The sequence below is a fragment of the Phocoena phocoena genome, chromosome 2, assembly GCF_963924675.1.
Source record: "Phocoena phocoena chromosome 2, mPhoPho1.1, whole genome shotgun sequence".
Lineage (NCBI taxonomy): Eukaryota > Metazoa > Chordata > Mammalia > Artiodactyla > Phocoenidae > Phocoena > Phocoena phocoena.
In genome coordinates, this window is record NC_089220.1 from 1265 (window position 1) to 27531 (window position 26267).

Genomic DNA, 26267 nt, shown 5'->3' on the forward strand with positions numbered 1-26267 from the left:
GGAGGCTTTTCTCCTTCCTGAACGTGGGGCCCACTGATGCTCTTCGCTGTGTCTTCATTTTCTTAATGACAATAAAGCGTTCTTTACAATCGGCCTAGCTCGCTGAGAAGTCTCCCTAGGTTAACACGCCGCCTACCCTCGTGAAATCCACAGCCAGTCTCCCCCATGCCACCACCCAAGCTGGGGTTCCCACCTGGCCCGTGGGTGCAGGGGCGAGCCAGGGGCCTGGGGGAGCCACGGGGAAGTCGCACGTGTTGGGTGTGTCTGCACAGGAGGCTGTAACAGACACCACAGGGGGCCTTTGACAACAGACATCACTGTCTGACACCCTGGAGGCTGGAATCCCAGATCCTGGAGGTGCAGGGCTGGCTTCCCCCAAGGCCTGACTCCGTGCCGTGTAGACGCCGTCTTCTCCGTGTCCTCACGTGGTCGTCCCTCTGTGCGTCTCTCCGTCCTAATGTCCTCCTCTTTTAAGGACGCCAGTCAGACTGGATTAGGACCCACCCTAGAGACCCCAGTTTACATCACCACATCTTTACAGACCCCATCTCCAAATACAGTTACATTCTGAGGTCCTGGGGGTCCGGTCCTCAAAGCTGGAATTTGGGGACACAATTCAGCCCAAAACAGCCGAGCTGGGTGCGAGAAAGGAGGACCGGGGGGACGCCAGGCCAGGAGGGGCAGTGGTGGGGAGGGGCTGCCAAAGGGGAGCAGAGCCAGACCTGGCTCACGGCTCAGGACAGACGGCAGTGAGAAGGACCGCAGGAGGGGAGGGGGTCGGGTGGCACTGAGCTCAGCTGGCTGCACAGAGGTGACCAGTGTGTCACAGGAGAAGCAGGAGTGGGGCTCCAGGGGCTCTGGTGAGGGACCAGGAAGGGTGGCCGTGCAGAGGCGATGAGGCCGCTGTGCCCGCCGGCCGGCAAGGATGCAGGGATGGGTCAGGACTCCGCCCTCACGGAGACCAGGGACCCATCCCCCTGGTGATTCCACCTCAGAGGAGACACAACCCTCCCCAGAGGGCAGAGTCAGGATCCACAGCTGTCGGCCCTTCTCAGTAAAAGCTCCAAAAAAGTGGGCCAGGGTCCGGGTCGGGTGCTGGCCGTGCTGGGCTCCCTCAGGCCGGCGTTTCAGGAGGGCTGGCTCATCTCGGGGACGCGGCCTTGGGCTGCTGGAAGCCACGCTTGTGTTTGTTGCAGCCTTTCAGGGCGAGGGGACTAGCAGGACAGCCCCCCAGACCGGCAGCCGGAGTCTGGTCAGCAGGGACGCTGCACCCCAAGGCCATCGATGTGCCGGTGCAGCTTCCTGTGGGGGGACAGAGACAGACAGAGGCAGAGACAGAGAGAATGGTATGCAAGGAAGGGACTGCATCGCTCAGCGGTCCCTGCACCAAACGGGGAGGCCGGGAGGGGCGGCAAACAGGATGGCCGAGGGGTGCACAGCAGTGTCCGGGAGAACACCTGGCCCTCGGGGACCCTGCCAGGCTCGCTGGGCACGCCGGCACAGGACCCCCTCTGCCTGCTGGGCTCCATGGGGGCTCCCGGTGACGGACCTGGGGGTCAGCCCACACCCTGCGCTTCCCTCCCCCGAAACAGGTGACCGAGAGGCTGAAGTTGCCTGAGGGCAGCACCGCCTGCCCAGCCCTGGGCCCTGCCCCTCGCTTCCATCCCCCAGACCAACGAGCAGCCGCTAGCCGGCCCGCCCCGCACGAACGCCAGGGTGGTCACACGAGGGCCGGCCCCACGGCCTCCTAGCTGAGCCCCGTCCCTGGCACGGCTGCCTCTGGGCCCCTGGAGAACTGCCCCACACGGGGCCCCAGGGCTCCCACCCTCCTCCCCCAGCAGTGCCACACCACACGGCATCCCTCCCCTCTCCATGCCCCCCGGGCACCCCGAAGCCCAGTGGCCGACGCCTGCCCTTGAGCCCCTCGGGCTGCCCCTGTGTGAGCCTGAGATCAGCCTCCGGCTGCCTCCTGACCCCTAGAGTCCCCCAGACCATGAGCTCCGCACACACCTGTCAGTGCCTCACCTCACCACCACACACCTCCATCTGTGTCTTTCACACGCACACACACGCCTGCACCCCTGGGCCGCCACCCGGTCCCAGACTCCTCCCTCACCAAGGGAGACATTGTCAGTCTGAACTCTGAATCCCGTTGTGACATCTGTGGTGTGATGTCCATGATGTGGGGTCCAAGACAGAATGGTTGGTATGAGTGGAGGAGGGGAAGAGAAGGTGATGCAATGGGCTGAATATCTCCCCCAAAATCCATACATTGAAGCCCTAAGCCTCTAATATGATGCCATCAGGCGGTGGGCTTGGGGAGTTGATGAGGTCATCAGGGTGACCCCTGTGAGTGGGATTAGTGTCCCTGTAGGGACCCTATAGAGCTTCAGTCCTTCTCTATGGTAGGACATAGCAGGGAGACGCCATCTGTGAACCAGGAAGCGGCCCTCACCAGACACCGAATCTGCCGGCTCCGTGGCCTTGGACTTCAAGCCCCCAGAGCAGTGAGGGCAAGTGTCTGCCCTCCATACATGTGTGGTGCCTTGTTGGAGCAGCCGGACGAACTGAGACAGGAAACCCCTGGCCAGGTGCCCCCACCCCCAGGACCGAGGTGGGCTGGCAGAGCAGCGGCAGGGCTGGTGAGATGCGGGAAGTACCCGCCACCGTGGGGCGTAGGCACGTGAGACCCCTGGCGCGCACGTGCTGCTGAAGCCCCCATGTGTGCTCAGCTTGCATGGGGCGGGCCTGGGGACGGGCCAGGCCAGGGCTGGGGGTCGTGTGGAACTCTGCTGGGCTCTGTCCCAGTCCACGGGCTCCTGGCACTGCTGCTGCCACGTCACCAGGCCCGCCCAGAGTCACAGGGACAGTCAGCCTGTGGGGGAGGGCACGGGGAGAGCAGCCTGGCCTCCCCAAAGAGGCTCTTACGGGCACCCCCAGACGTGGCTGAGCCGCAGCACGAGGGAGGGACCAGCCTGGGCACCCGTCTCGCTGTCATCCCTGTGGATCCGTCAGGCTGCTCTCCAGGCTGGGATCACCATTGCAAAGTCACAGCCAGGGCCTGCCCGGCCCCGGCCCCACCCGGCACGGATGTGGGCAGGGGCTGGGGCCGGGGCTGGGGGCCATAGGTGGAGGAGTTGGTCACAGCATCAGCCTGACTTGGGGCTGGGTGACAACTCCCCACTGCCACCCCTAGGGTCTTTTCAAATGCAGGCTGCAGAGGGCCAGGCCCGGGGAGAGGCCAGTGGGGGCTGTAGAGCTTGCCCACGGCCAGGTGGGGGGAGAGCGAGACCAGGCAAGGGGCCGGCAGTGTCAGTGATACAGACAGACCCAGGAGGGCACAGTGCACAGGACGAGGTGGTGTACCAGCTGTCAGGCAGCTGGCTCTGGGCTCCCCAAGTGTGTCTTCATCCTGGGGGTACGTCGATGACTGTCCCCACCACTCACGGCCCACCCTCTGTGCTTCTGTCCACTGTGCAGACCACCACTGCTCCGTCCCTCTGCCCTGACGTTGGCAAGTCCCAGAAGGCACCTGCTCCTTTGTCCTGGATCCCAGAACAGAGAAGCCCAGACAAACTGCAGCCAACGCAGCAGCGAGAGAGAAATAGACCCTGACATCACAGCCTGTTCACCTGGGGGCTGTGGTCACAGTGCACCCTGGTGAAATCTGGCTGATACAGCCACCCTCAAATGCCACTGAGTGAAGTAAACTCAACAACAAGCACAAGTGTAATAACCACATGTGATGTGCACACAGTGTCCTGACTTTTACAGGGTTTTCAGAGACTATTAGTCAGGGTCCTCAAGAGAAACAGAACCAATAGAACATAGATGACAGATAGATATAGATAGATAGATGATTGATAGATAGATAGATGATAGATAATACATACCTACATATGATATAGCTATATATGTACATATGTACATCTATAGATAGAGCTAAAATTCAGCTAAAGATAGACATGGATATAGAGGACATACATATATCGACATATAGAGACAACAAGATTTCTTTCAAGGAACTGGCTCTCATGTTTGTGCGGGGCTGCCTGGCACTTCTGAAATCTGTGGGGCAGGCCAGCGGGCTGGAAGCTCAGGCGGGAGTAGGTGCTGCTGTCTTGAGGCAGAATTCCTTCCTCTCCAGGAAGTCTCAGTTTTGTTAAGTCCTTCCCTGGTTGGATGAGGCCCGCCCGCATCATGCAGGGTCATCTCATTTACTTGGAGCCCACTGACTGTAGATGTTAACCACATCTACAAAATACCTTCACAGCAACGCCCGGACTAATGTCCGAACACACGGCCCAGCTGAGTGGGTCTATGACTCTGACCCTCACAGGGACCTCCTCTCCTTTCGTACTCACAACACCCCAGGAGGCAGGGGCCACTGTCACAATCTTACCATTGAAGCCCCTGTCCGAGAGGACACCCTGCCTCTGGGGAGGATGCCAGGGCTTCATCTATGTCTTCTGATGTTCTTTCCACTGCCCACACTACCTCTTAGAGAGACTCGACAACACCCTCCTCATCTGATTCCTGCCCTCGGGGACAGGCTGTCTGAGGACATCCCTCCAGCCTGGAGATGTTTGGAGAGACAGAAGCCCTGGAAGTCCTGTGAAGGTGCATCCATTTATCTACCGGACAACTACTCACCCAATGGCAACTCTGCCATCATCGCTGGACACTGAGTACCCCGTGATGAATAACACAGGTGTGGCCTCTGGCCTCAAGGACAGTAGGGAGCAGGGCAAAAGCAGGTCTCCAGTAAATCATCCCACAAACAATGATGTATGGACCATCATGATAAGTGCTATGAATGGAAAGCTGGAGCATGCGGCCCTACAACAGAAGCAACAGCCCAGTCTCGGGGCCAGGGTGAACTCCCCGGGGGGAGCACCCTGAAGCGGAGCCCTGGAGGAGTGGCGTGGCTGCCTCGGGTCTGCTTGTCAACACCTGGTCTCCTGCCCTCCTGGCCACAGAACTTCTGGACCCAGGATACGTGGGGCCAAGTGGGAGCAGATGTCAGTGACATGATAGGTTTCAAAACATGGTCTGATGATGACGCTCACACAGATACATAAAGAACACATCTCACAATTTTATTTAACTCAATTAATGGTTTACACCCACTTCAAAGTAGAATTCAAAGTACTACATGTATATAGTTGAATCAAGGATACTGAAGTGAGTTTATACATGGGAGGCGGAGAAGAATCAATCATCGTTCCAAAAAAAGAGAATTTGCATTGCCATCAATTATCCATGGCTTACAGAGTTGTGAAGTAGCTCAAAGATAATGAAAATCGTAGAATCAGATAACCTTGAAGGGTGTGCAAGACAATGCCTTGCTTTCCACCGAAGACACAAGAAGTAACCCTTTGGTCCATTTCCAAGTCTTTCACAATTTCTCCTATTAACATATACAACTCACAGAAACAGATCTAGAATATAAAGCGAACTCCTGCAAATCAATCAGAAAAATCAAACAATTCGGTAGAGAAGTGGTAAAGAGAATTGAACAGATGTTTCACAAAAGATGTCCAAAGAGCCCTCAAACATTTGAAAGGAACCAGACTGGTTACGAGGGAAATGAAAATGAAAAACCACATCAGAGAAAGTAGTTCTGACTCCACCACAGGTGAGGCAGCTTGGGCCAGACTAATCCCTTACAAATAGCAATTATAAGCCCTGCGGGGTGGGGGGGAGCTGTTTTAAAAGAGGAGTTGAAGGCACTGGGGAATGACCAAAAGCAAGCAGACACTGGAGAAAATGATCCCCTTGAAAGATTTCTCTGAGGATGTACCCCTACCAGGCACCAGGTGCAGCTAGAATATGAACAAGAATAGCAGTCACACTGGTTCGAGGGGTCAGATCATGGGATGCAGGGCTACATTGCAAGGGCAGCTGGAAATTAAGGGGAGATGTCCATAAAAGGAGGGAGCCACAGAAGGGGAACCCCCAACTTCTGTATGTACACTCTGCTCAAATCCTTGACTGTCCCCTTACCTGTGCATGTGTAGGGGAAACTCCAGAGGGCCAGGGAAAAACCACAAGCAGGAGGCTGAAAGAACTGAGGAGACGTTAGCTACTGCCAACCACAGAAATAATACCATGGCAGACAGATTTTGGAATCCAGTCAAGCAGACTGCCTCCTGACAAAAAAATCAGTACTTCTCTGAGGAAGAGTACAAAATCCATAGTCTGGATCATACTTCATCCACCACACCCAGCGCACATTCAAAAATTACTAAATGTGCAAAGAAACAAGAAAATGTGACCCATGGTCAGAATACAAAATTGTCAATGGAGAATGATCCAAAGATGACCCAGACACAGACCCAATTATGACAAGGACTTTAAAGCAGCTATTACAAATATGTTCAGAGATCTTAAAGGAAAATATGCTCATAATGAGTGACTAGATAACCTCTACAGAAAATTTTAAACTATCTACAAGAACCAAATAAAGGGCTTCCCTGGTGGTGCAGTGATTGAGAGTCCACCTGCAGATGCAGGGGACACGGGTTCGTGCCCCGGTATGGGAAGATCCCACATGCCGCGGAGCGGCTGGGCCTGTGAGCCATGGCTGCTGAGCCTGCGCATCCGGAGCCTGTGCTCCGCAACGGGAGAGGCCACAACGGTGAGAGGCCCACGTACCACAAAAAAAAAAAAAAAAAAAAAAGAACCAAATAAAAATTCTAGAACTAGAAAGTACAATTCTGAGTTTTTTAAGTCACTTGATGAGCTTAACAGCAGATTGGAGAAGGCATAAGAAAGGTCAGAAAACTACATTTCAATATAGAGACATTCTATATTTATTATAGATATTCTAATGTATTATGTATGTAAAATATATTTATATATAATATATAGATTATATATAATATCTATATATTTTATATATCAATAAAATGTTCTTTTAATCCAATCCAAAGAACAGAAAGAAAAATATTGAAAAAAAAGAAAAGAGACTCAATGTCCTATGAGACACTATGAAACATTTGAAAATATGTAAAATTTTGGAGTCCCAGAAAGGGACAAGAGATAGAATGGGGCAGAAAAAGTCTTTGAAGAGATAAAAAGCAAAATTTCCCAATGTGAGGAAAATATCAATTTACAGATTTAAGAAGCTCAGCCAGTTCCTAACCATAAATACAACATGATGTGCCATGCTGAGACACATCGTGCAAACTGATGAAGACCAAAGGTAAAGGAGATGTCTTGACAGCAGCCAGAGAAAGAACACAGACATACAGGGAACAAACTACATCTGGCTTCTCATCGGAAAAAATGGTGACCAGGAAGCAATAGAAGGGCGGGGTTTCAACCCAGAATTCTACATCCAGAGAAAATATCGCTCCAAAATGAATATGTAATAGACATTTTTAGATACACAAAAACCGAGGGAGTTCATTTCCAAGAGACCTGCAGTAAAGGAAAGGCTAACAGAGAATCTTTGTGCTGAAAGGAAATGACACCAAACGGAAACTCTGATTTACAGGATGGAAAGGCGAGCATCAGAGATGGCAAATATGCAAGTGCAAAAACTAATCTTTTTTCTCTTCGTTTCTTAAAAAGATAATCGATTGTTTAAAGTAAAAATTATTAACAGTGTGTTGTGGGGCTTATAATAGGTACAGATGCAACATATATGACAGTAGCACAAAAGATGAGTTCATAAATGAAACTCTACTTTCTCAAGGCTCTAATGACTCATGTGAGGTAGTCAATTATTTAATCTAAGTTCATTGTGATGACTTCAGGATGCACATTATATTCACTGAATCCATATGCAAAGAGGCTTATCTAAAAAGTCGACAGAGGGGCTTCCCTGGTGACGCAGTGGTTGAGAATCTGCCTGCCAATGAAGGGGACACGGGTCTGGGAAGATCCCACATGCCACGGGGCAATGGGGCCCGTGAGCCACAACTACTGAGCCTGCGCGTCTGGAGCCTGTGCTCCGCACCAAGAGAGGCCACGACAGTGAGAGGCCCGCGCACCGCGATGAAGAGTGGCCCCCGCTCGCCACAACTAGAGAAAGCCCTCGCACAGAAACGAAGACCCAGACAGCCAAAAATAAATAAATAAATAAAAATAAATTTATAAAAAATTGACAGAGAAATTTTTTTTAAAAAGGAAATCCTAGGGCTTCCCAGTGGTTGAGAGTCCGCCTGCTGATGCAGGGGACACAGGTTTGTGCCCTGGTCCGGGAAGATCCCACATGCCATGGAGCAGCTGGGCCCGTGAGCCACGGCCACTGAGCCTACGCGTCTGGAGCCTGTGCTCTACGACGGGAGAAGCCACAACAGTGACAGGCCCACGTACCGCAAAAAAAAAAAAAACCAAAGAAAAGAAAAAGGAAATCCTAGATCACACGTTGTTTCAGTTGTCATGCCTCTTTCGTTTCCTTTATTTTTTTTATACATTTATTTATTTACTTATATTTGGCTGCATCGGGTCTTCGTTGCTACACATGGGCCTTCTCTTCGTTGCTACGTGTGGGCTTTCTCGAGCAGGGTCTACTCCTCATTGTGGTGCACGAGTGTCTCATTGCCGTGGCTCCTCTTGTTGCGGAGCACAGGCTCTAGGTGAGCAGACTTCAGTAGTTATGGTGCATGGACCCTAGAGTGCAGTCTCAGTAGCTGTGGCACATGGGCTTAGTTGCTCTGTGGCACGTGGGATCATCCCGGACCAGGGATTGAACCCACGTCCCCTGCATTGACAGGCCGATTCTTAACCACTGAGCCACCAGGGAAGTCGCCAGAGAAGTTAGAATGGAATAAGTACTTAAAGTACTTACTAAGTACTAAGAAGTACTTATTAACCCAAAAGAATGTAGGAAAGAAGGAATAAAGCTACAGTGAACACACTCGATAGCCAAACTTTAAGAGGTGTTCCCATAAGATTAGGGACACAGCAAGGACGCCTGTCACTTCTGTCACACCATTTTGCAGTGCTTTTCAGATATGTGCTTAACTATTTGTGGATTGTGAAATCAAATCAGACAGTTACAGCCAGCTCTTTTTAATAAACAAAGAAAAAAAGTCTATGCATTGTACATAACAATGGTAAATATTTTCATGAAAATTTTGTTTCAGTTACATAAATAAATATACATAATAATGTTACATATAAATAATGTGTGTATGTGAATTAGATTATAAGACACCTTTTTTACAAGGATTGTGGTCAAAACAGTTTGGAAAATGTTTATTTAATAGATTATTGGAGGTCCTGGCCAATGCTACGTGACAAGAAAAAAAAACAGGGCTGTTAAGATTGAAAGGAAAGATGTGAAGGATGTATTATTTGTAGATGATGTGATCATTTCCAAGGAAAAGCCAACACAATCAGCAGACAAACTGTTAGAACTAACAAGAAAATCGGGGCAATTTCCATGCAAGACCAACTTACCAAAAGCAGCTGTGTTCCTCTATGTCAGCAAAAACCTACTAGAAAATGTAACAGAAAGCCGGGCACAAGTCACAGCAATGGGAGGAATAACCTGGGAAAGAACGCCCAAGACTTCTGAGGAAAAAATTGAACTCTATTCAAGGACATAAAAGAAATCTGAATGGCTGGAGAGATACACTGGTCAAGGAAGGAATGACATGTTAGATTAAAGTGTCATCTATCTCCCAGACTAAGAAATACAGTGTACTCCCAACCAAAATTCCAACTGGGTTGGTTTTGTTCGTTTCTTTGTTTGTTTGTGAGATCCATTTACAGCTTAGACCATTTTGAAAAATAAAAGCACAGGATGAGGGGTTTCAGGGGGACTGTCCCCCTGAATGTTAACACATACACAAAGCCATCACTGAAAATGATGGTACTCATGCACAGACTACCAGACCCAAGGAATAGGAGAGCACTCAGAAACAGCCTGGTCGTTCCTAGGAACTTGGACTGCAATGAGTGTGGTGCCTTCAGGCAGCGGGAAAGCTTCTGAGATGGGTGGGAAACTGGCTTCTTCTGTGGAGAACTTCAACCTGGGTTTCTACTCCACACCATATGCACGGTGAGTGGTGATGGAGCCTGCTGGGATCAAACACTTGCATCTGAAAGGCTAACTTTAAATATAGCTGAAAGGAAATGGACCAGCAAGGCTGGCGGAGCACAGGAACAGCAACAGCCTGGTGGGATGTATGTCCACCCAGAGCTTCAGAATGTGACCTTGTCTGGATATAGGGTCTCTGAAAATGTAATTAGGTTAAGGACCTTGGGATTAGATCACACTAGATTTCAGAAGCATTGTAAGTCCAGTGACTTATAACAGGAGAAGATGACACACAGGGCAGATGGCCATGTGAAGATGGAGGAAGGATTGGAGTGATGTCAATAGCCAGCAGGGGCTGGAAGAGGCAGGAAGAACCCTGCCCTGGAGTCTTCAGGGCAGCTTGGCACTGCCAACACCTTGTTTTTGGATTTCTTGCCTTCCAGAATGTGAGAGTCCATTTCTGTAGTTTTAAGCCACTAAGTTTGGGGGCCTTTGTGACTGCAGCCACAGGAAGCTCACATGGCGGCCTCCAAACGTGCAAGCTGCAGGGTAAAGAGCTGATGAACCTGCCACGTGGAAATGAAGAATTTCTGTTAAAGGAGGACTCAACAAGCAGCATTAGCAACCAGGGCATTGACCAGGAGAAGTTTATCCCAAGGTTAAAACTAGCAAGGGGCAAGCCCCTAGAGATGACTGCCTCGCAAATTCCCAGGAAATCGCCAAGAAAATCTTCAGAAAGCAGGATGAGATCAGAGACAGACGTCCAAATGTCTCCCAAGTCTCTGAAGAGATACTCCAGCTCATTAGTAATGGGAGCATTTAAATTAGGAGACAAAGCACTGCACACTTCAGAGAGTGTAATGACAGCATCGTTGCTGGAAAGGCAGGCACGGAGCTGGAGAAGCGGGGCCTCCCTGGGGTGGAGGACGTCTGGAGGCCTGGGTGGTGGTGGGCCAGCCCCAAGAGGGAGCGGACAGCCGTGGAGCCAGGCCTGGCCTGGGGGAAGGAAGCCGGGGAGGGGGGATTGAAGCATCTTTGGGCCCATGTTTGGGGCCACAACCAAGGGCAACAAGGGGGTCAGCTGGTCTCACTGTCCAGGAGAACTCTGGGGCCTGGCCCCCACCATGGGTACCGAGGGCAGTGAGCCCCTGGTTGAGTCTGAGGGATCTGGAAGCTAGCGCTGCCACCCATTTAGTGTCCTGGTCAGGAAATGTCAAAGAAACCATCTGCAGCTTGGCCTTCCCTCCAAGCAATCCACTGGCCGGAGCCAGCATTGGCCCCCGGCTACCCCACAGGCCCTTACACGGAGGCCCAGCCTCAGAGGGACTTCACACTGCCTTGGCTGAAGGCCCACCTATCCCAGGCTGTCTGGCCAGGTCCCATCTAACTTCCTGCAGCCGGGCAGGTGCAGGAGCGAGTCTCCTCCACTGACCGAGGGACACACACCCCCTACCCTCCCTGCCCCTGCGCCGGCAGCCCAGTGGCTCCTGGGGTGCTGGGGTAGAGCTGGGGGAGGGGCTGGCTGGGCCCGAGGCCTCAGTCTTGAACGCCCACAGCTGGGTAGGAAGCGCAGGGGTGCTGGGCCAAGCCCCCAGCCCCACACACTCACACCGTACAGGCCGCAGGGCCAGGCACCACCTGGCAGAAGGCTCCCCGGTGGGGCTCTGCCTGCCTTGTGGTTTCTCTCAGAACCTTGAGTCCTTCCAGGGAACTCGGCGTTCCCCCTGCACCTGCCATGCAGCATCTGTCCCTGGGGCCAAGGGTGGGGCGGAACAGACCAGGACAATCTGTCCTGGGGGCCTCGGGGCCCTGGCTCTGCACACAGGGCCCCTCCCCAGCCATCCAGCGGCCCCTCTTGGGTCTTCCAAGAGGCCCGGACACTCCTCTGGGCGTGCAGGCCTGACAGCTCATCTCTGCACAGCCTCCCTGCATGCAGACCAGCGGCCCTGGGTGTCCTGGGCCCAGGGGACGTGGTCCTGCTGTCTCCCTCTCCACAAAGACTACATGTCACCTCCCAGGAGTCCATGCTGATGAGCTAGCTTGCAAGTTCTCGTGGCCTCCCCTGTGTGTGCATCTGGGCCTTTGGGGGGTTCCAGAGACACACCGGCCTGCAGGACACGTCCACAGCATGGAGGCAAGGCCAAGACTCAGCACATCATCTGGCTCAGCACATGGCAGGGAGCGTCGACGGTAGACTGGCTGCCCCGACAGACCAGAGTCGAATGCTGCGGGCACCTCTACGAAGGCCACTCTGTGGTCCCCACACCTTGATGGACAGCAACAGCACAGGGTGGCATGGTACACCCCAGGGTCCGGTGGCTGCAGAGGTCTTGCCGAGCCGCTGGCCAAGCTCACAGCCATGTCCCACCTCCCGACAGGCCCCTGCCAGCCCTTGCCGGCCACGCAGCCCAGTCGCAGCCCCGATGGGAGCCCAGCTGCAGGACAGCGATCGGGAGGCTGGCTCGCAGACAGCAGGTGAGACTGTCGGCCAGCAGGGTGCCCAGGAAGCCACCAGAGGACCAGCACCTGCCTACACCCAGCTGGACCCACAGCCTCTCACGCTCGTACCCAGGGCCACCCCACCAGGCCGGCCCCCAGACCACTGCTCAGAAAGCCCCGCACTCCGCCGCAGGCACCTAGGCCACGCGGGCCTCAACTTCTCAAGCACAAAACGGCCAGGACCGTCCCTCATGGGCTGCCTCGGGGGCAGTGGTGGCGGTGCCTGGTGCCTCTCCCTTCCCGGGCCATCGTAGTGACCACAGTGTGTGCCGGCTGCTCACCAAGTCAGCCCGTGGCATCGAGGGAGAGGTCACGAGCCGGGTGGCAGAGGCCGGGGAAGAGGCCACAGAGAGGAGCCTCACCTGAGACCGGCCGTCGCTGGGTTGACTTCCCGAGAACAGAGAGAGAGAAGGGAACTTCCAGGGCTGCCGAGGCCCCTGGGGGTTCCCACCCCATTTTTAGCTGAGAGCACTGAGGCAGAGCTCGCCCCCCTGCCCCGCCCTGCCCCAGGCTCTATCGTCTGGGCATAAAAATAACAGCAATGCTTCCTAACGATTCACCTCATCTGGGAGCCTGCAGACGGCCACCACTGGCCAGATGGGCCACACCAGCCACGGGCACCTGACAGAAGACCCCAGCCCCTCAGGCACCCCGCCGCTGGAGCTGCCCAGACCACTGCTGGGAGAAGACACCTGGACTGCCCACCCAGCGGGGACCAAGCTTCTGAGTCACTGCTTGCCTTGCAGCTGTCCCTTCCCTGCATGGGGACACAGGGAAGTAAGAGAACGCTCGAAGCCGACCTGGAGAAGACCAAGGAGCCGAGAATCTCAGACAGGTCAGGGCCAGGGCAAGAATCACACACAGGGCATGGACCTCGGGCTGAGCGTGGATCTGCCTACAACCAGTAAACATGGTGACGGCCAGCCCAGGGTCAGGGGGAAGCAGCGGGTCTCAGTCCCTAGGCCGGCCAACATGGCAGGCAGGCCTGGGCCCACGTCGTCTGGCCTGAGCTGGGCTGGCCTGAGCCAGCCTGACTAGGGTAGGCCAGGCAGGGCTGGGCTGGGCAAGTTTGGCTTGAGTGGATGGAGTTATGTGGAGGCAGATGAGCTATCCCAGCCTCAGCTGGGCCACACTGGCCAGAAGGGCTGTCCCCAGCCACGTGGGACCGTGCACTGAGCTAAAGTGAGCTGGGCTGTCGTGGGCCAGGCTGCTTCAGACAGACAGGGAGGGAGCAGGCTGCCCCAGCTGACTGAGCCTTCCCAGCCTGGCTCAGCCGGGCTGTCCTCAGGTGCACTAGGCAGGCCTGGACTCTGCTGGACTGAGCTGGGCTGGCAGAAGAAATGGGCTTAGCTGAGTGGGGCCCGACTTGCGTAGTTAGGCAGGATAAAAGGGGCAATCTGGGCTCACCTGGGCTGAATGCACTGGGCTGGGCTCTTCTCTGCTGAGCTTGCCTACCCCAGAGGGGTGGGGCAGAGCTAGGGTTGGCTGAGCTGAGCTGGTCTGAACTAGGCTGAGATGGGCTGAGCTGGGTTAAACAGGGCTGAACTGGGCTGAGCTGGTCTGAACTGAGATTAGCTGGGATGAGCAGGGATGAACTGGGTTGAACTGGGCTTGGTTGAGCTGGGCTGAACTGGGTGGAACTGGGCTGAGCTGAGCTGAACTGGGCTGAGCTGGGCTGAACTGGGTTGAACTGGGCTGAGCTGAGCTGAACTGGGTGGAATTGGGTTGAGCTGGGCTGAACTGGGCTGAACTGAGCTGAACTGGGCTGAACTGGGTTAGGCATGGCTGGGCTGAGCTGAACTGGGTGGAATTGGGTTGAGCTGGGCTGAACTGGGCTGAACTGAGCTGAACTGGGCTGAACTGGGTTAGGCATGGCTGGGCTGAGCTGGGCTGGGCTGAGCTGAGCTGAACTGGGTGGAATTGGGCTGAGCTGGGCTGAACTGGGCTGAACTGGGCTGAACTGGGTTAGGCATGGCTGGGCTGAGCTGGGCTGGGCTGAGCTGAGCTGAACTGGGTGGAATTGGGCTGAACTGGGCTGAACTGGGTTAGGCATGGCTGAGCTGAGCTGAACTGGGTGGAATTGGGCTGAGCTGGGCTGAGCTGGGCTGGACTGGGCTGGGCTGAGCTGGATTAACTGGGTGGAGTGGGCTGTGGGGTCATCCTGGCCAGCTTTGCTCAGTCAGCTAAACTGAACTAAAATGAACCACGTGGACGCAGCTCAGATGAGCTGTTTTGCTTGAGATGGGACGTCAGGGGCTGAAGCGGGCCAGGCTGGATCAAGGCAGGCTGCTCTGGGCTGAGCTGGGGTGAACCGGGATGAACTGGGCTGAGCTGACTTGAAATGCGCAGGACTCGTTAGCGGTGCTGGGCTGTACTCGCGAGCTGCTTTGTCTCAGCTGGTCTCAGCTGTCCTGACACACGGTCATCTGGGCTGTGCTCAGCTGGGCTAGCCGGCAGAATAGAGGAAGCTGGAAGAGCCGAGCTGGGATGCAGAGCTGGGATGGGCTGGGGGCTGGAGCTCCAAGGCCAGGGGACGTGCAGACAGGCCTGGCAGCCAGAGGAGCCTGAGAAGGGCTGAGGAGGGGGACTGAGGAGGGCTCTGAGGGGCCTTTGTCCTCTCTCCATGGGGCCTGGAATCAGGCTCCCCTGGGGGGTCAGCAGGGCGGGTAGAGCACCAGCGGGCCTGGGCTGGTCAGCCGAAGGATGGGGTGAAGGGGCAGCCATGGCAAAGCTGCTCAGGGACCTGAAGGCTGACCCACGGCTGCAGGTAGCAGGGGTCCAGTGGGTGGCAGGTGGATCCGCCCACAGCAGGCCCACAGGGACTTTGGAGTGGGGCGGGGACACAAGGTGATTCCTGGGAAGTGGGGTCCTGTGGATCCCCAGGCCCTTATGAGGTCTTTGGTTTGGAGCAGAAGGGCAAGCTTGACGGTTCCTGGGGGTCTCCCTGATCCCCGATGGGGGTCTGAGTTAGGGTCAGGAGTGGGAAAGCAGCTTAGTGATCCTGGGGGTCTCTGTGTCCCAGGCCTGTGTTCCCAGGGCTATGGGTGGGGCAGAGGGGACAGACTGGTGGCTACTGAGGTTCTCAGGGTCCCTGATCTCCAATGGGAGTCTATGAGTGGGGGCAGAAGAGTAGCCTGGTAACTCCTGGGCCTGGGGGGTTTCTCCCTGGGTCCCTGGGTGCCAACAGAGGGCTATGGGCTCTGAACCTCCACCTCAGGGAGTGGGTTAGCGCCTCCACTCAGGAGCCCCGTGTCCACCCACTTGGGGCTGAGGGCAGGAGTCCTGGCCAAGGGCAGTGACAGCCACTGCTTCTGCAGGGCACAAGGATTCACTGGAGGGCGTCCCTAGTGGAATCAGGAGATGAGGAAAGGACCCAGGAGGAGCCATCTGTCCCCCAAAGCTGGAACACAGTCCCGGTGTTCCCTGCACTGGACCTCCCCACCTCCACCCCACAGCCCACCCTCCAAAGCCAGCAGTTAGCCTGGCACATACAGGTGACAGTCCTGAGGCCAGCATTGACCGCTGTCCTGTCCCCACAGCCTCCATCCACGGCCCATCCGTCTACCCCTTGCGTCCCTGTTGCAAAAGTGCTACCAATGCCACCTCTGTGACGCTGGGCTGCCTGGTCACGGGCTACTTCCCGGGCCCAGTGACCATGACCTGGGACACAGCATCCCTGAACAAGAGCACGCTGACCTTCCCTGCCATCCAAAACTTGAACTCCAGCCTCTACACCACCAGCAGCCAGGTGACAGTCTCGGGCCAGTGGTCCAAGCAGAAGTTCACCTGCAGCGTGGCCCACGCTGCGTCCAGCACCACCACCACCAAGGCCGTCACTGGTGAGCCAGGCCCGGGCAGCCCACGAGACAGCCAGAGGGGGAGGGGAGGCTGGGCGGGAGGGACAGGGAGGAAGGGCTGGGGGCTCAGAGAGGCCAGCCCTACTCCTGCTGCCTCTGCCGCCAGGGTGCATCAAGAGCTTCACCGACCCCACCGTGAAGCTCTTTTACTCCTCCTGCGACCCCCGTGGCGACACCCATACCACCATCCGGCTCCTGTGCTTAATCTCCGGCTACACCCCAGGCAAAATCAAGGTCACCTGGTTGGTGGACGGGCGTGAGGCCACAGACGTGTTCCCACACACCGGCCCCGAAAGGGTGGAGGGCAAACTGGCTTCCACCTACAGCGAGCTCAACATCACACAAGGCCAGTGGGTGTCCCAACTCACCTACACCTGCCGGGTCACCTATTATGGCTCCACCTACGACAACCACGCCCGCAGGTGCACAGGTATGGCCCTCGCCCACGCCAACACCCGGCCGCTGGGGGTTCAGAGAGGAGGGCAGACTCAGCCTCACTCAGCCCCTTCCCACACACAGCCGAGTCCGAGCCCCGTGGCGTGAGCGCCTACCTGAGCCCACCCACGCCCCTCGACCTGTACGTCAACAAGTCACCCAAGATCACCTGCCTGGTGGTGGACCTGGCCAGCAAAAAGGACGTTAGACTGACCTGGTCCAGGGAGAGCAAGGATCTAATGTATCCAGACCCGCTTGTCTTCAAGGATGAGTTCAACGGGACGGTCACTGTCACGTCCACTCTGCCGGTGAACGTCAGTGACTGGCTCAACGGCGACACCTACTACTGCAGAGTGACCCACCCACACCTACCCAAGGAGATCCTGCGCTCCATCTCCAAGGGCCCTGGTGAGCCGCAGGCTGAGGGGAGGTGGGCGGCCCCCCAGGTGGAGACTGGCTGACCGCACACCTGTCTGCAGGCAAGCGCAAGGCTCCCGATGTCTACGTGTTCCCGCCACCCAAGGAGGAGCTCAAGACCAAGGGCGAGGTCACCCTCACCTGCCTGATCCAGAACTTCTTCCCCGCGGACATCTCCGTGCAGTGGCTGTGGAACGGCACCCTGATGCAGGCGGACCAGCACACCATCACGAGGCCCCACAAGGTCCGCAGCCCCGTCTCCGACGTCTCCGCCTACTTCATCTACAGCCACCTGGTGGTCAGGCAGGCCGACTGGGAGCAGAAGAGCGAATTCACCTGCCAAGTGGTGCACGAGGCGCTGCCCGGCTCAAGGACGCTCAAGAAATCGATGTCCATCAACCTTGGTAAATGATGCCTGGCCTCCCCCCTCTCCTCATCCCAGGGCTCCATCCTGCTGGGGTGGGGGAGGGGGCCGGCCAGACCTTCTGTCCATTGTCAATAAACACTCCAGTGCCTGCTCAGAGCCCTGGGCGTGCCCATCCTTGGGGAGCTGTGGGGCAGGGAGCGGTGTCTTGGCACAGAGGAAAGGGAGGCACGGGGTGGGGGCCAGGGCTGAGGCGCGTCTCCATCCAGCATCGCCGTCTGTGTCAGAGGGCCTCCCCGCCACGCCACTATGGACTCTACCCAGTCAAAGGAGCTCTAAGAGCCCGAGAGTAGTCCTAGGGGAGGGACCACAGAGACCCCAGCCTCTCCCGGAGCTCCCGGAGGCCTCAGCCTCCACCCCCAGCCTCCTGCCAGACCCTCTGGACACAGACAAGCCCCCAGGCTCCCAAGACCAGCTGCACACACAGGCCCTCCAGGTAGAGAAATGGGCCGAGTCAGACCCCCGCACTGGCACCAACACGCAGGTCCCTCCACTGTCACCTCCTGGGCACAAATGGGTCAACCCTGCACAGGGGCCTGTGCGGAGCCCACTCCTCTGACCCCTGCCTTCTGACCCCCAGCCTACCTGCGTGGCCACACCAGGCCAGGGTCGGCGCCCAGGGTCCCCATCTTGCCGCTCAGGCTCACTCCACCCTGAATCGGTCCAGGGAAGCACCCAGCCCTCGCACGCACCCTCACACTGTCATGCCCACTGGTGCCAGGGCTCCGCACGCACCCAAGTCACACGGCACTGCCAACCGCTGGTAACATCTCACACACACTCACAGGTGGCCTCCCGAGGCCCGCCCTAGCTCCCAGACCACTCCCAAACCCTTCGCCGTCATACCTGGGCCCCTGGACCCACCCATTGCCCCACATGGCTTCCTCATGCAGCCAAGCCCTCCCTGGCAGCTGTACCCCACAGATGGACAGTTGGACACACAGACACACACTGACACACATGGACACACACACGGACACAGACACATGAGGACAGAGACATGAACACATACAAATGAACACACACAGATACACATGGACAGACAGACACATGGACACACAGACATGAACACACAGACACACACAGACACATGGACACACACATGGATACACACAGACATATGGACACAGGCGCACAGAGACACATGCGTGTGGACACACACAGACACACACATGGACACATACTGATACACATGGACAGACACTCTGACACACACAGACATAGATATACACAGACACGTATGGACACAGACACACGGGGACACAGACATGAACCCACACACATGAATGCACACACACATACTGACACACGTGGACACACATGGACACACACGGACAGACACACTCGTGGACAGCACACAGGCACCCACCACATCCATACAGAAAGCACAGCCCACACCCTGAACACGAGCCCAGAGCAGAGGCCGTGCTGGGGAAGGAAGGGGCCCAGCCCCAGGACAGGAGGAGCTAGGGGCCAGGGGCAGCTCTGGGTTCCCGCACACTGGGCAAGATCCGTGCAGCCGGGCCCAGCCCTCGGGGCACCCTCTGCAATGATCCTATGACCCTAGGGGCCCTCCCGGGTCCAGACCCCCTCCTGAGGGCTCCAGGCAGGGAGGCCAGCCTGTGCTCTTCAAGGGCCCCCCTGGTTGGTGAAAATGGAGCCGAGCAGGAACGGGGCCCAGGGGGCCAGACTGGGCAGCCACAGGCCATGCAGTGGGTGGACGTGGGTGCTCCCCAGGCCGAGGGCCCCCGCCTGCCACGGGGCAGGGAGCGGGGTGGGGCAGAGCTGGAGCTGAGGTGAGGGGCCCGCGGGGCTGAGAGGGGCGACCAGCCGTCAGGAGAAAAGCCGGAGAAATGGTGGCGGAGAAATGGTGGCAGAGATAACACCAGCCACCAGAGAGTGGAGGGACAGCAGAGGGCAGGGGAGCAGCGCCGCCCCACACAGCCGCCGGCCAGCTCTGGGGCTTCCAACCCCCCACCCTCCAGGTCCGGCTGGTGGCTCTGGGCAGTCGCAGAGGGGCCAGACGGAGGGACTGCCCAGGACCAGGGCGCCAGGCCCAGTCCCCTCGACTCCCTAAGGCTGGCCAGGCCTGTCCTTCCCCGTCGGACCCCGAGGCCAGGTGGCTGACCAGCTGGCACCCGCAGAGCTGGCCCTGGAGGACCTGTGCACAGAGGAGGCCGAGAGTGACGAGCTGGAGGGGACGCAGACTGGCCTCCTAACCTTCGTGGCGCTCTTCCTGCTTAGCGTGAGCTATGGCGCTGCCGTCACCCTCTGCAAGGTGGGCACGGACGCCCCGTTCCAGGGGGGTACGCCCTGTTCCAGGGCAGGGCGCCCCAACAGAGGGAGAGCCTCGGCTGGGCGCACAGTCCCTCACGCACGCCGTCCCCCAGGTGAAGTGGGTCCTGGCTGCTGCCCTGCAGACACAGCCGCAGGCTTCCCGCGACCACAGGAACGCCGCGCAGCCCTGCCTCCGCCCTCGTGTGAGCGTCCCCGAGGCTGCCAGCTCGACCCTGGGCCGGAGGAAGGAGCAGACCAGCCCCCAGGGGGCCAGAGCCAGGGGCCCAGCGACCAGCACACGGGTGCCGAGAGCCCCCAGCTCAGCCCCAAGGTCGAAGGCAACAGGGGGCCCACCTATCACAGCCCCACACCACCCCACTTTGGGGCAAGTCCCAGAAGAGCATCTGTTCCCTCCACAGAGAGACCTGGGCTGGGCGTGGGTGCTGACCACCCCAGGCTTCTCCCAGGCCCCTGGGCTCGGGCCCACACCGATTCTGACTGAACAACCCCTGAAACACAGTGACGGCCTTGAGCCCGTTGCCCAGCCCACGCTGGAGCCCAGAGCCAGATCTAGAACTCAGAGTCCCAACCAGCCCGATCCAGCGTCTGAGTCCAGCCCAGCCGAGCCACGGGCTCACTCCCCAGGCTCAGTCCCACCCTCAGTGCCCCCAGGGCCAAGTGCGCTGCCCCCCATGCCCTGCTCCTGCCCCCTGCCCACCCTCCCTGCTGTCCACCCCCAGGCACCGTTCATGCAGAATGAGGATGCAGAGAAGACCTTCTGGGGAAGGTCCAGGGGAGTTTCCAGGGCTGCAGGCAGGGCCCTAGGCTGTGAGGCAGGGTCCCACAGCAGAAGGCGCTTCCCAAAGGGTCCGCAGTGTGGCCAAGTCAGCCCTGCAGCACCCACCCACATCCCCCATGCCCTCATTCGACCTCTCTCCTAACTTTTCCTAGTAAAGTTCATTAAAGAATCCCATGCCAGGGGCTTCCCTGGTGGCGCAGTGGTTGAGAGTCCGCCTGCCAATGCGGGGGACACAGGTTCATGCCCCAGTCCGGGAGGATCCCACACGCCGCGGAGCGCCTGGGCCCGTGAGCCATGGCCGCTGGGCCTGCGCGTCTGGAGCCTGTGCTCCGCAGCGGGAAAGGCTGCAGCAGAGAGAGGCCCATGTACCGCAAAAAAAAAAAAAAAATCCCATGCCAGGGCTTCCCTGGTGGCACAGTGGTTGAGAGTCCGCCTGCCGAGGCAGAGGACACGGGTTCGTGCCCCGGTCCGGGAAGATCCCACATGCCGCGGAGCGGCAAGCCCCATGAGCCATGGCCGCTGAGCCTGTGCGTCCAGAGCCTGTGACCCGCAACGGGAGAGGCCACAACAGTGAGAGGACCGTGTACCACAAAAAAAAAAAAGAATCCCTTGCCACCTGAGCATACCTTGGGGAGGTGCCTGTGGTAACTTGGGAGCAGGAGGTGCCCCCCGCCGAGGACATGGACAAGGGGCCAGAGGGAAGGGGGCAGAGGGCCGCTGTGGGCCCCGAGGACCCAAGTGTCCAGCCAGGCTCCGCCTCGAGTCCTTCAATGCCCACTGAGACCCCGGTTCAGGCTCCACCACGCCTGCGCCACTGGCCTCCAGCCCAGACTCACCGCCCCTCCCCACACGAAGGTAAAGGCAACAGTCCCACTCCCCGTGGGCAAACCCTGAGGGGCTCATTCAGTGGTCAGTGCAGGAGGCCGCAGGAACACAGCTGCACAAGCACCAGGGTGGAGGCCGGCATCAGCCTCCTGGGGCCCCAGTCACCACCCAGCCGTCCACCCACTGAGCTCACACAGGCCAGTCCTCGGGCCCCATCCCGCCAGCCTGCCCGGACGTCCCGATGAACAAGCGATAGCTGTCTGGGGCTGGCCGCCACCATCCTCGAGAAGAAAGCTGGGAGCCGCGCAGGCAGGAGCCACAGGCACCAGGGAGAGGGCCGGCTGGCCAAGCACAGTGGTGGGCATGGGCCGAGCCCCCTCCTGAGGGTAAAGAGCTGGAGAAGCCCGCCCACAAGGGGCTCTGAAGTCCCATGGAAACGGGGCAGAGCACATGAGCACATGTGACACAGGGCAGGACTCCTTCATATACAAAGAGCACTCGGCAACCAATGGAAAGAAAGAAATGTGGGCAGTGGGTCCTGCACTGTAAGGAAAAACCGGGTGGCCAATAACAGGAAGAAAAGGTTTCAATTATTAGGAAAGGTACAATAAGGAGGAAACTAGGGGCGGTGAGTGACCTTCTTGGCCTCTGAGGGCCTGTGAGCAGTTAAGACCATTCTTCAGGGCCCGGTGGCCTCCTTCCCAGCATACGAGTGCCCAGACTCTGACAGGAGAGTCCACTTGTGGCGAAGGCCCTTCTGAGAGCTTCCATCTGCGCTGGGAGACCAGGCATCCCACAGACTCCGACACGGACCATGCAGCCTGTGGAGGTCGGGCATAGAAAACCCAGAACTGGGCAATTCTGAGGCTTGTCCAGAGATCCCAAGTGTTTGGTTCAAATAGAACATGAGAGGAGTAATAGAGCACTTCACACAAGGTCAAGAGCACAGCCCTGCTCTGTTCTGCCCCCTCACACTGACACTCACACCTGCACAGACTCGCACACAGTTTCCAGAAACCAGGCCCCAAGACCGGCCCCCACCTGCATGGTTCTCTCAAGCCGAGGTCCAGGGGCCTTCCTCCCGTCTCCTGAGCTGGGAGACCCCGGGGGCAGAGCTGAGTGTTCCCTTTCTCTGACTTGCACCCCGGATCATAAGACCACCCATGGAATCCAGAGCGAGGGCAACAAGGGCTCAGCCCACACGGGCCCCTGAAAGCTGGGCGTCGTCACACACGGACAACGCGCATCTCCCCCAAGTCGGGAAGAAAGGTGGTGAAGTAGGAGACAGATAGGCCCCTGGGCTGAGCAGCTGGAGCTTGCCAAGCAGAGGAAACTGGAGCTCTGTTTTCCCTGACACTCCAAGGACAAAGTCAGTGGCAGGAGCTGAGCCCTGCTGGAGTAAAGAGATAAGACGACCACGTCTATCGCTCCTGAGGTCAGGGAAAGCTCTCCGACTGCACATGTGCAGGAAGCCTCCTCGGGGGTCAAAAAGGGAGGGCGTGCCAGCCCATAATGTGTTGTCAAACTTCCCGTTAGCCTTTGCGTTGGAATCTTTTTTTTTTTTCTTTTTTTTTTTTGTGGTACGCGGGCCTCTCACTGTTGTGGCCTCTCCCGTTGAGGAGCACAGGCTCCAGACACGCAGGCTCAGTGGCCATGGCTCACGGGCCCAGCCACTCCACAGCATGTGGGATCTTCCCAGACTGGGGCACGAACCCACGTCCCCTGCATCAGCAGGCGGACTCTCAACCACTGCGCCACCAGGGAAGCCAGCGTTGGAATCTTTCTTGTCAAAAAGATACACACTTGTCAGGAGGGCCCTAGGGCAGGTCAGATGTGGGAAAAGAGGCGAGGTAATGGGCCAGAGGAAGACAGAAATCCGGGAGAGCCGCGCTGTACAGACGAGCCAAGCACCCCTTCACTTCTCATCAGGGAGAACGTCCACACTCTCCAGGTGAGTATTTCTGCCTCCTCCTGTCTTCAATAGGTTACTTCTCTAGCCCACATGTTGTGCTGTGCTTCTATAGCTAGTGGGAAGCAGCCGCATAGCACAGGGAGATCAGCTCGGTGCTTTGTGACTGCCTGGAGGGGTGGGATAGGGAGGGTGAGAGGGAGGGAGACACAAGAGGGAAGAGATATGGGAACATATGTATATGTATAACTGATTCACTCTGTTCTAAAGCAGAAACTAACACATCATTGCAAAGCAATTATACCCCAATAAAGATGTTTAAAAAAAAAAGAAACTTTATACCTGCTTTGTAGTTTTTGGTCCGTGAAACATTCTTGCTTTCAAACGGGGCAAGAGCCAGGGCAACTTTCCTTCTAGCCTCCGGCCCCTGGTGGTCTAGCAGCTAGGATTCCTGGCTTTCATCCAGGATACCCGGGTTCAATTCCTGGGCAGGGAACTAAGATCCCACTTCAGGACCGCTCACTTCTGTCTCTCCGAGAACAGTGGCAGTCACCCCACCTAGAAGGGCTGGCACAGTGGGAGCACAGCCCAAGAGCAGGCCCACAGAGAAAAGCAGGATGCATCCCAGCCAGCCAGACGGGCTCCAGAGCCAGCAGCCATGCCGCACGCGCCCTCCCAGCAGCAGGACCCACCTTCTCGGGCTCCCCTCTGCCCCTCCTCCTCTTTCTTCTTCATCAACCCACCACAGAGGGCGGAATGGTGCCCCCAGGCCCAGAAGTTATGTCCACGTCCTAAGCCCTGGAACCCGTGAAGGTGATCCTGTTCAGACAAAGCGTCTTTGCATATATGATTGAAGTTAAGGACCTTAAGATGAGATTGTCCAGGTGGCCCTAAATCCAGTGAGAAGCGTCCTTACAAGGGACAGAGGAGGAGAGATCAGACTCAGGGCAGGAGGTCATATGAGGGCAGAGGCAGAGATTGGGTGATGCCTGGGACACCTGGGGCCACCAGAGGCTGGGGGCAGGAAGGACCCTCCCCTGAAGCTGCTGACGGGAGCAGGGCCCTGGGACACCTGGATCTCCGGCGTCTGGCTGCAGAGTGCGAGACTGAATTTCTGTTGGTTCAAGCCCCTCAGTGTGAGGTCCTTCATCGCGGCCCCAGGACACTCACCACCAGCCAGTCGGCCTTGGCCAAGCCGAGGCCCCTCCTCCTTCCGAAGAAGCCCGGGGAGGACTCGCCCCGTCCCGGTTCTTCCCTCCCAACTGGACCCGCGTTCGGCAAGTCCCTGACTCCCAGAGGTGCTCATCGGTTTTAACAAGAGTGTCCACTCGGGCTCAGGCCCTTCCCCCAACCGCTGCGACCATCAGGTCATGCAAGACCCCACATCCGTCCGCCTCAAGTCCAAGCTCTTCTTTCTGCCCCGCATTCTGCACCCGTCTGTGCCCACAGCAGGGCAGTGCTGTCTGCGTGGGGGACACTGGCCTCAGGAGAGGGCGGCCTCCGGCCCCACACCGCCCTCTGCTTCCTCCACTCCTGCCAGGCACTGTCCCAGCACTCACCCCGAGTCCCACACCTCCAGCTCCCTCGGGGCGGCTCCAGGGGACACCGGGGCTTCAGACTCCCGGAAGGGGCAGGGCCCCAGGACCTCACGGGCAGGCAAGAGGAAGGATCCTCAGGGCCAATCAACCACGATGCAGGAGCCGCTGGTGCTCGTGAGAGCGGCGGGCGTGGGGTGGACCGGAGTCCAGCAGCCCAGGAGGAAGTGCCCCTCGTGGGCAATGCTGTGAGTGTGCCAGGGTCGGTGATAAAACCCCGGAAGTCCCTTGACCGAGCCAGGTGTGTCTGCCCACCTGGTGCCCTGCCCCAGGCCCCCCTTCCTCCCTCCATCTCCCCCTCCCAGCCCACCTGCCCCAACTCCCTTCCTGGGCCCACCCCACCCCCAGGGAAATGCTGATCTCCCCCCCCACCTGCCTGCAGCTCTCCCCGCAATGGTGTCCTTCCCGGGAGGGGACCACAGGTGCCTGTGTGTAGCTCCAGAACCTTCTGGGTGTGAAGAAATGAATGAACATGTAAAAGCAGGTGCAGGTCCCACGGCCCCTCGTGTGCCTGGGCAGGGACCACCTCCTGAGGGGCACCAGGGAGGGCCGAGCAGCTGGGCAGCCGGCAGGGTCCGTGGGTGGGAGAACCCCAGGCAGGGAATTGGGTGGATGCAGGCGGGGGCAGGCCCTCAGCCACCCCGACCCACAGGACTCCAGGCTCCACGCGGGGCGGGGGGGGGGGGCCCACACCCCCTGTCCAGCTTCAGTCAAGGGCCCCACTGCTGCTGAGGCTGGTGGAGGAGGGGGTGGCTTCCCCCACCTTCACAGCCGCCCTGTGGCCTGAAGGTCTATGGGGCCTGCTCACTGCGGTCACTCTGGCGAGGCTGTCCCTTGGGGCTTCCGCCCCTGCCGGCCTGTGAAGCCTCCCCTGCGGCCCTCACTTCACCCGCACCTCGGGGACTATTTCTCCCTCAGGCACCCTAAGCCCCTGACTCTGTCTACTTTGGCCTCTGCACCTCGGCCCCCAGCCCAGCCCTGTGGGCACCCCATGGAGACACACGCCACCACGGCACTCGCCTGCACACACAGGGCCTCAGGCCAGGGCCGGGCTCCTGGGGGTCCCACAGCCCAGGCCACACACACCTGGTACCGCCACAGCCAGACCACAGACCAGACATGACGTGGAGGCACGCGGCCACAACTGGCGGGACAGGAAGTGGGTGAGTGACCCCCAGCTGTGGGCCAGACACCGTCACGCAGCCCCTTCCCAGCATCGGCCTCACCTCACAG

At 57.9% G+C, this 26267-nt stretch overlaps 1 gene segment (V, D, J or C); it reads left to right on the top strand.

Annotated features, from left to right (window-relative positions):
* The first annotated feature begins 12420 nt into the window (after window positions 1–12420).
* LOC136117875 (immunoglobulin heavy constant epsilon-like) lies at window positions 12421–25897 on the top strand. The segment is given in 9 exon segments: window positions 12421–12715; window positions 16036–16335; window positions 16460–16783; window positions 16873–17196; window positions 17268–17609; window positions 19774–19907; window positions 20020–20208; window positions 24980–25222; window positions 25739–25897. Coding segments are annotated over 9 exon segments (2310 nt in total).
* Window positions 25898–26267: the final 370 nt, after the last annotated feature.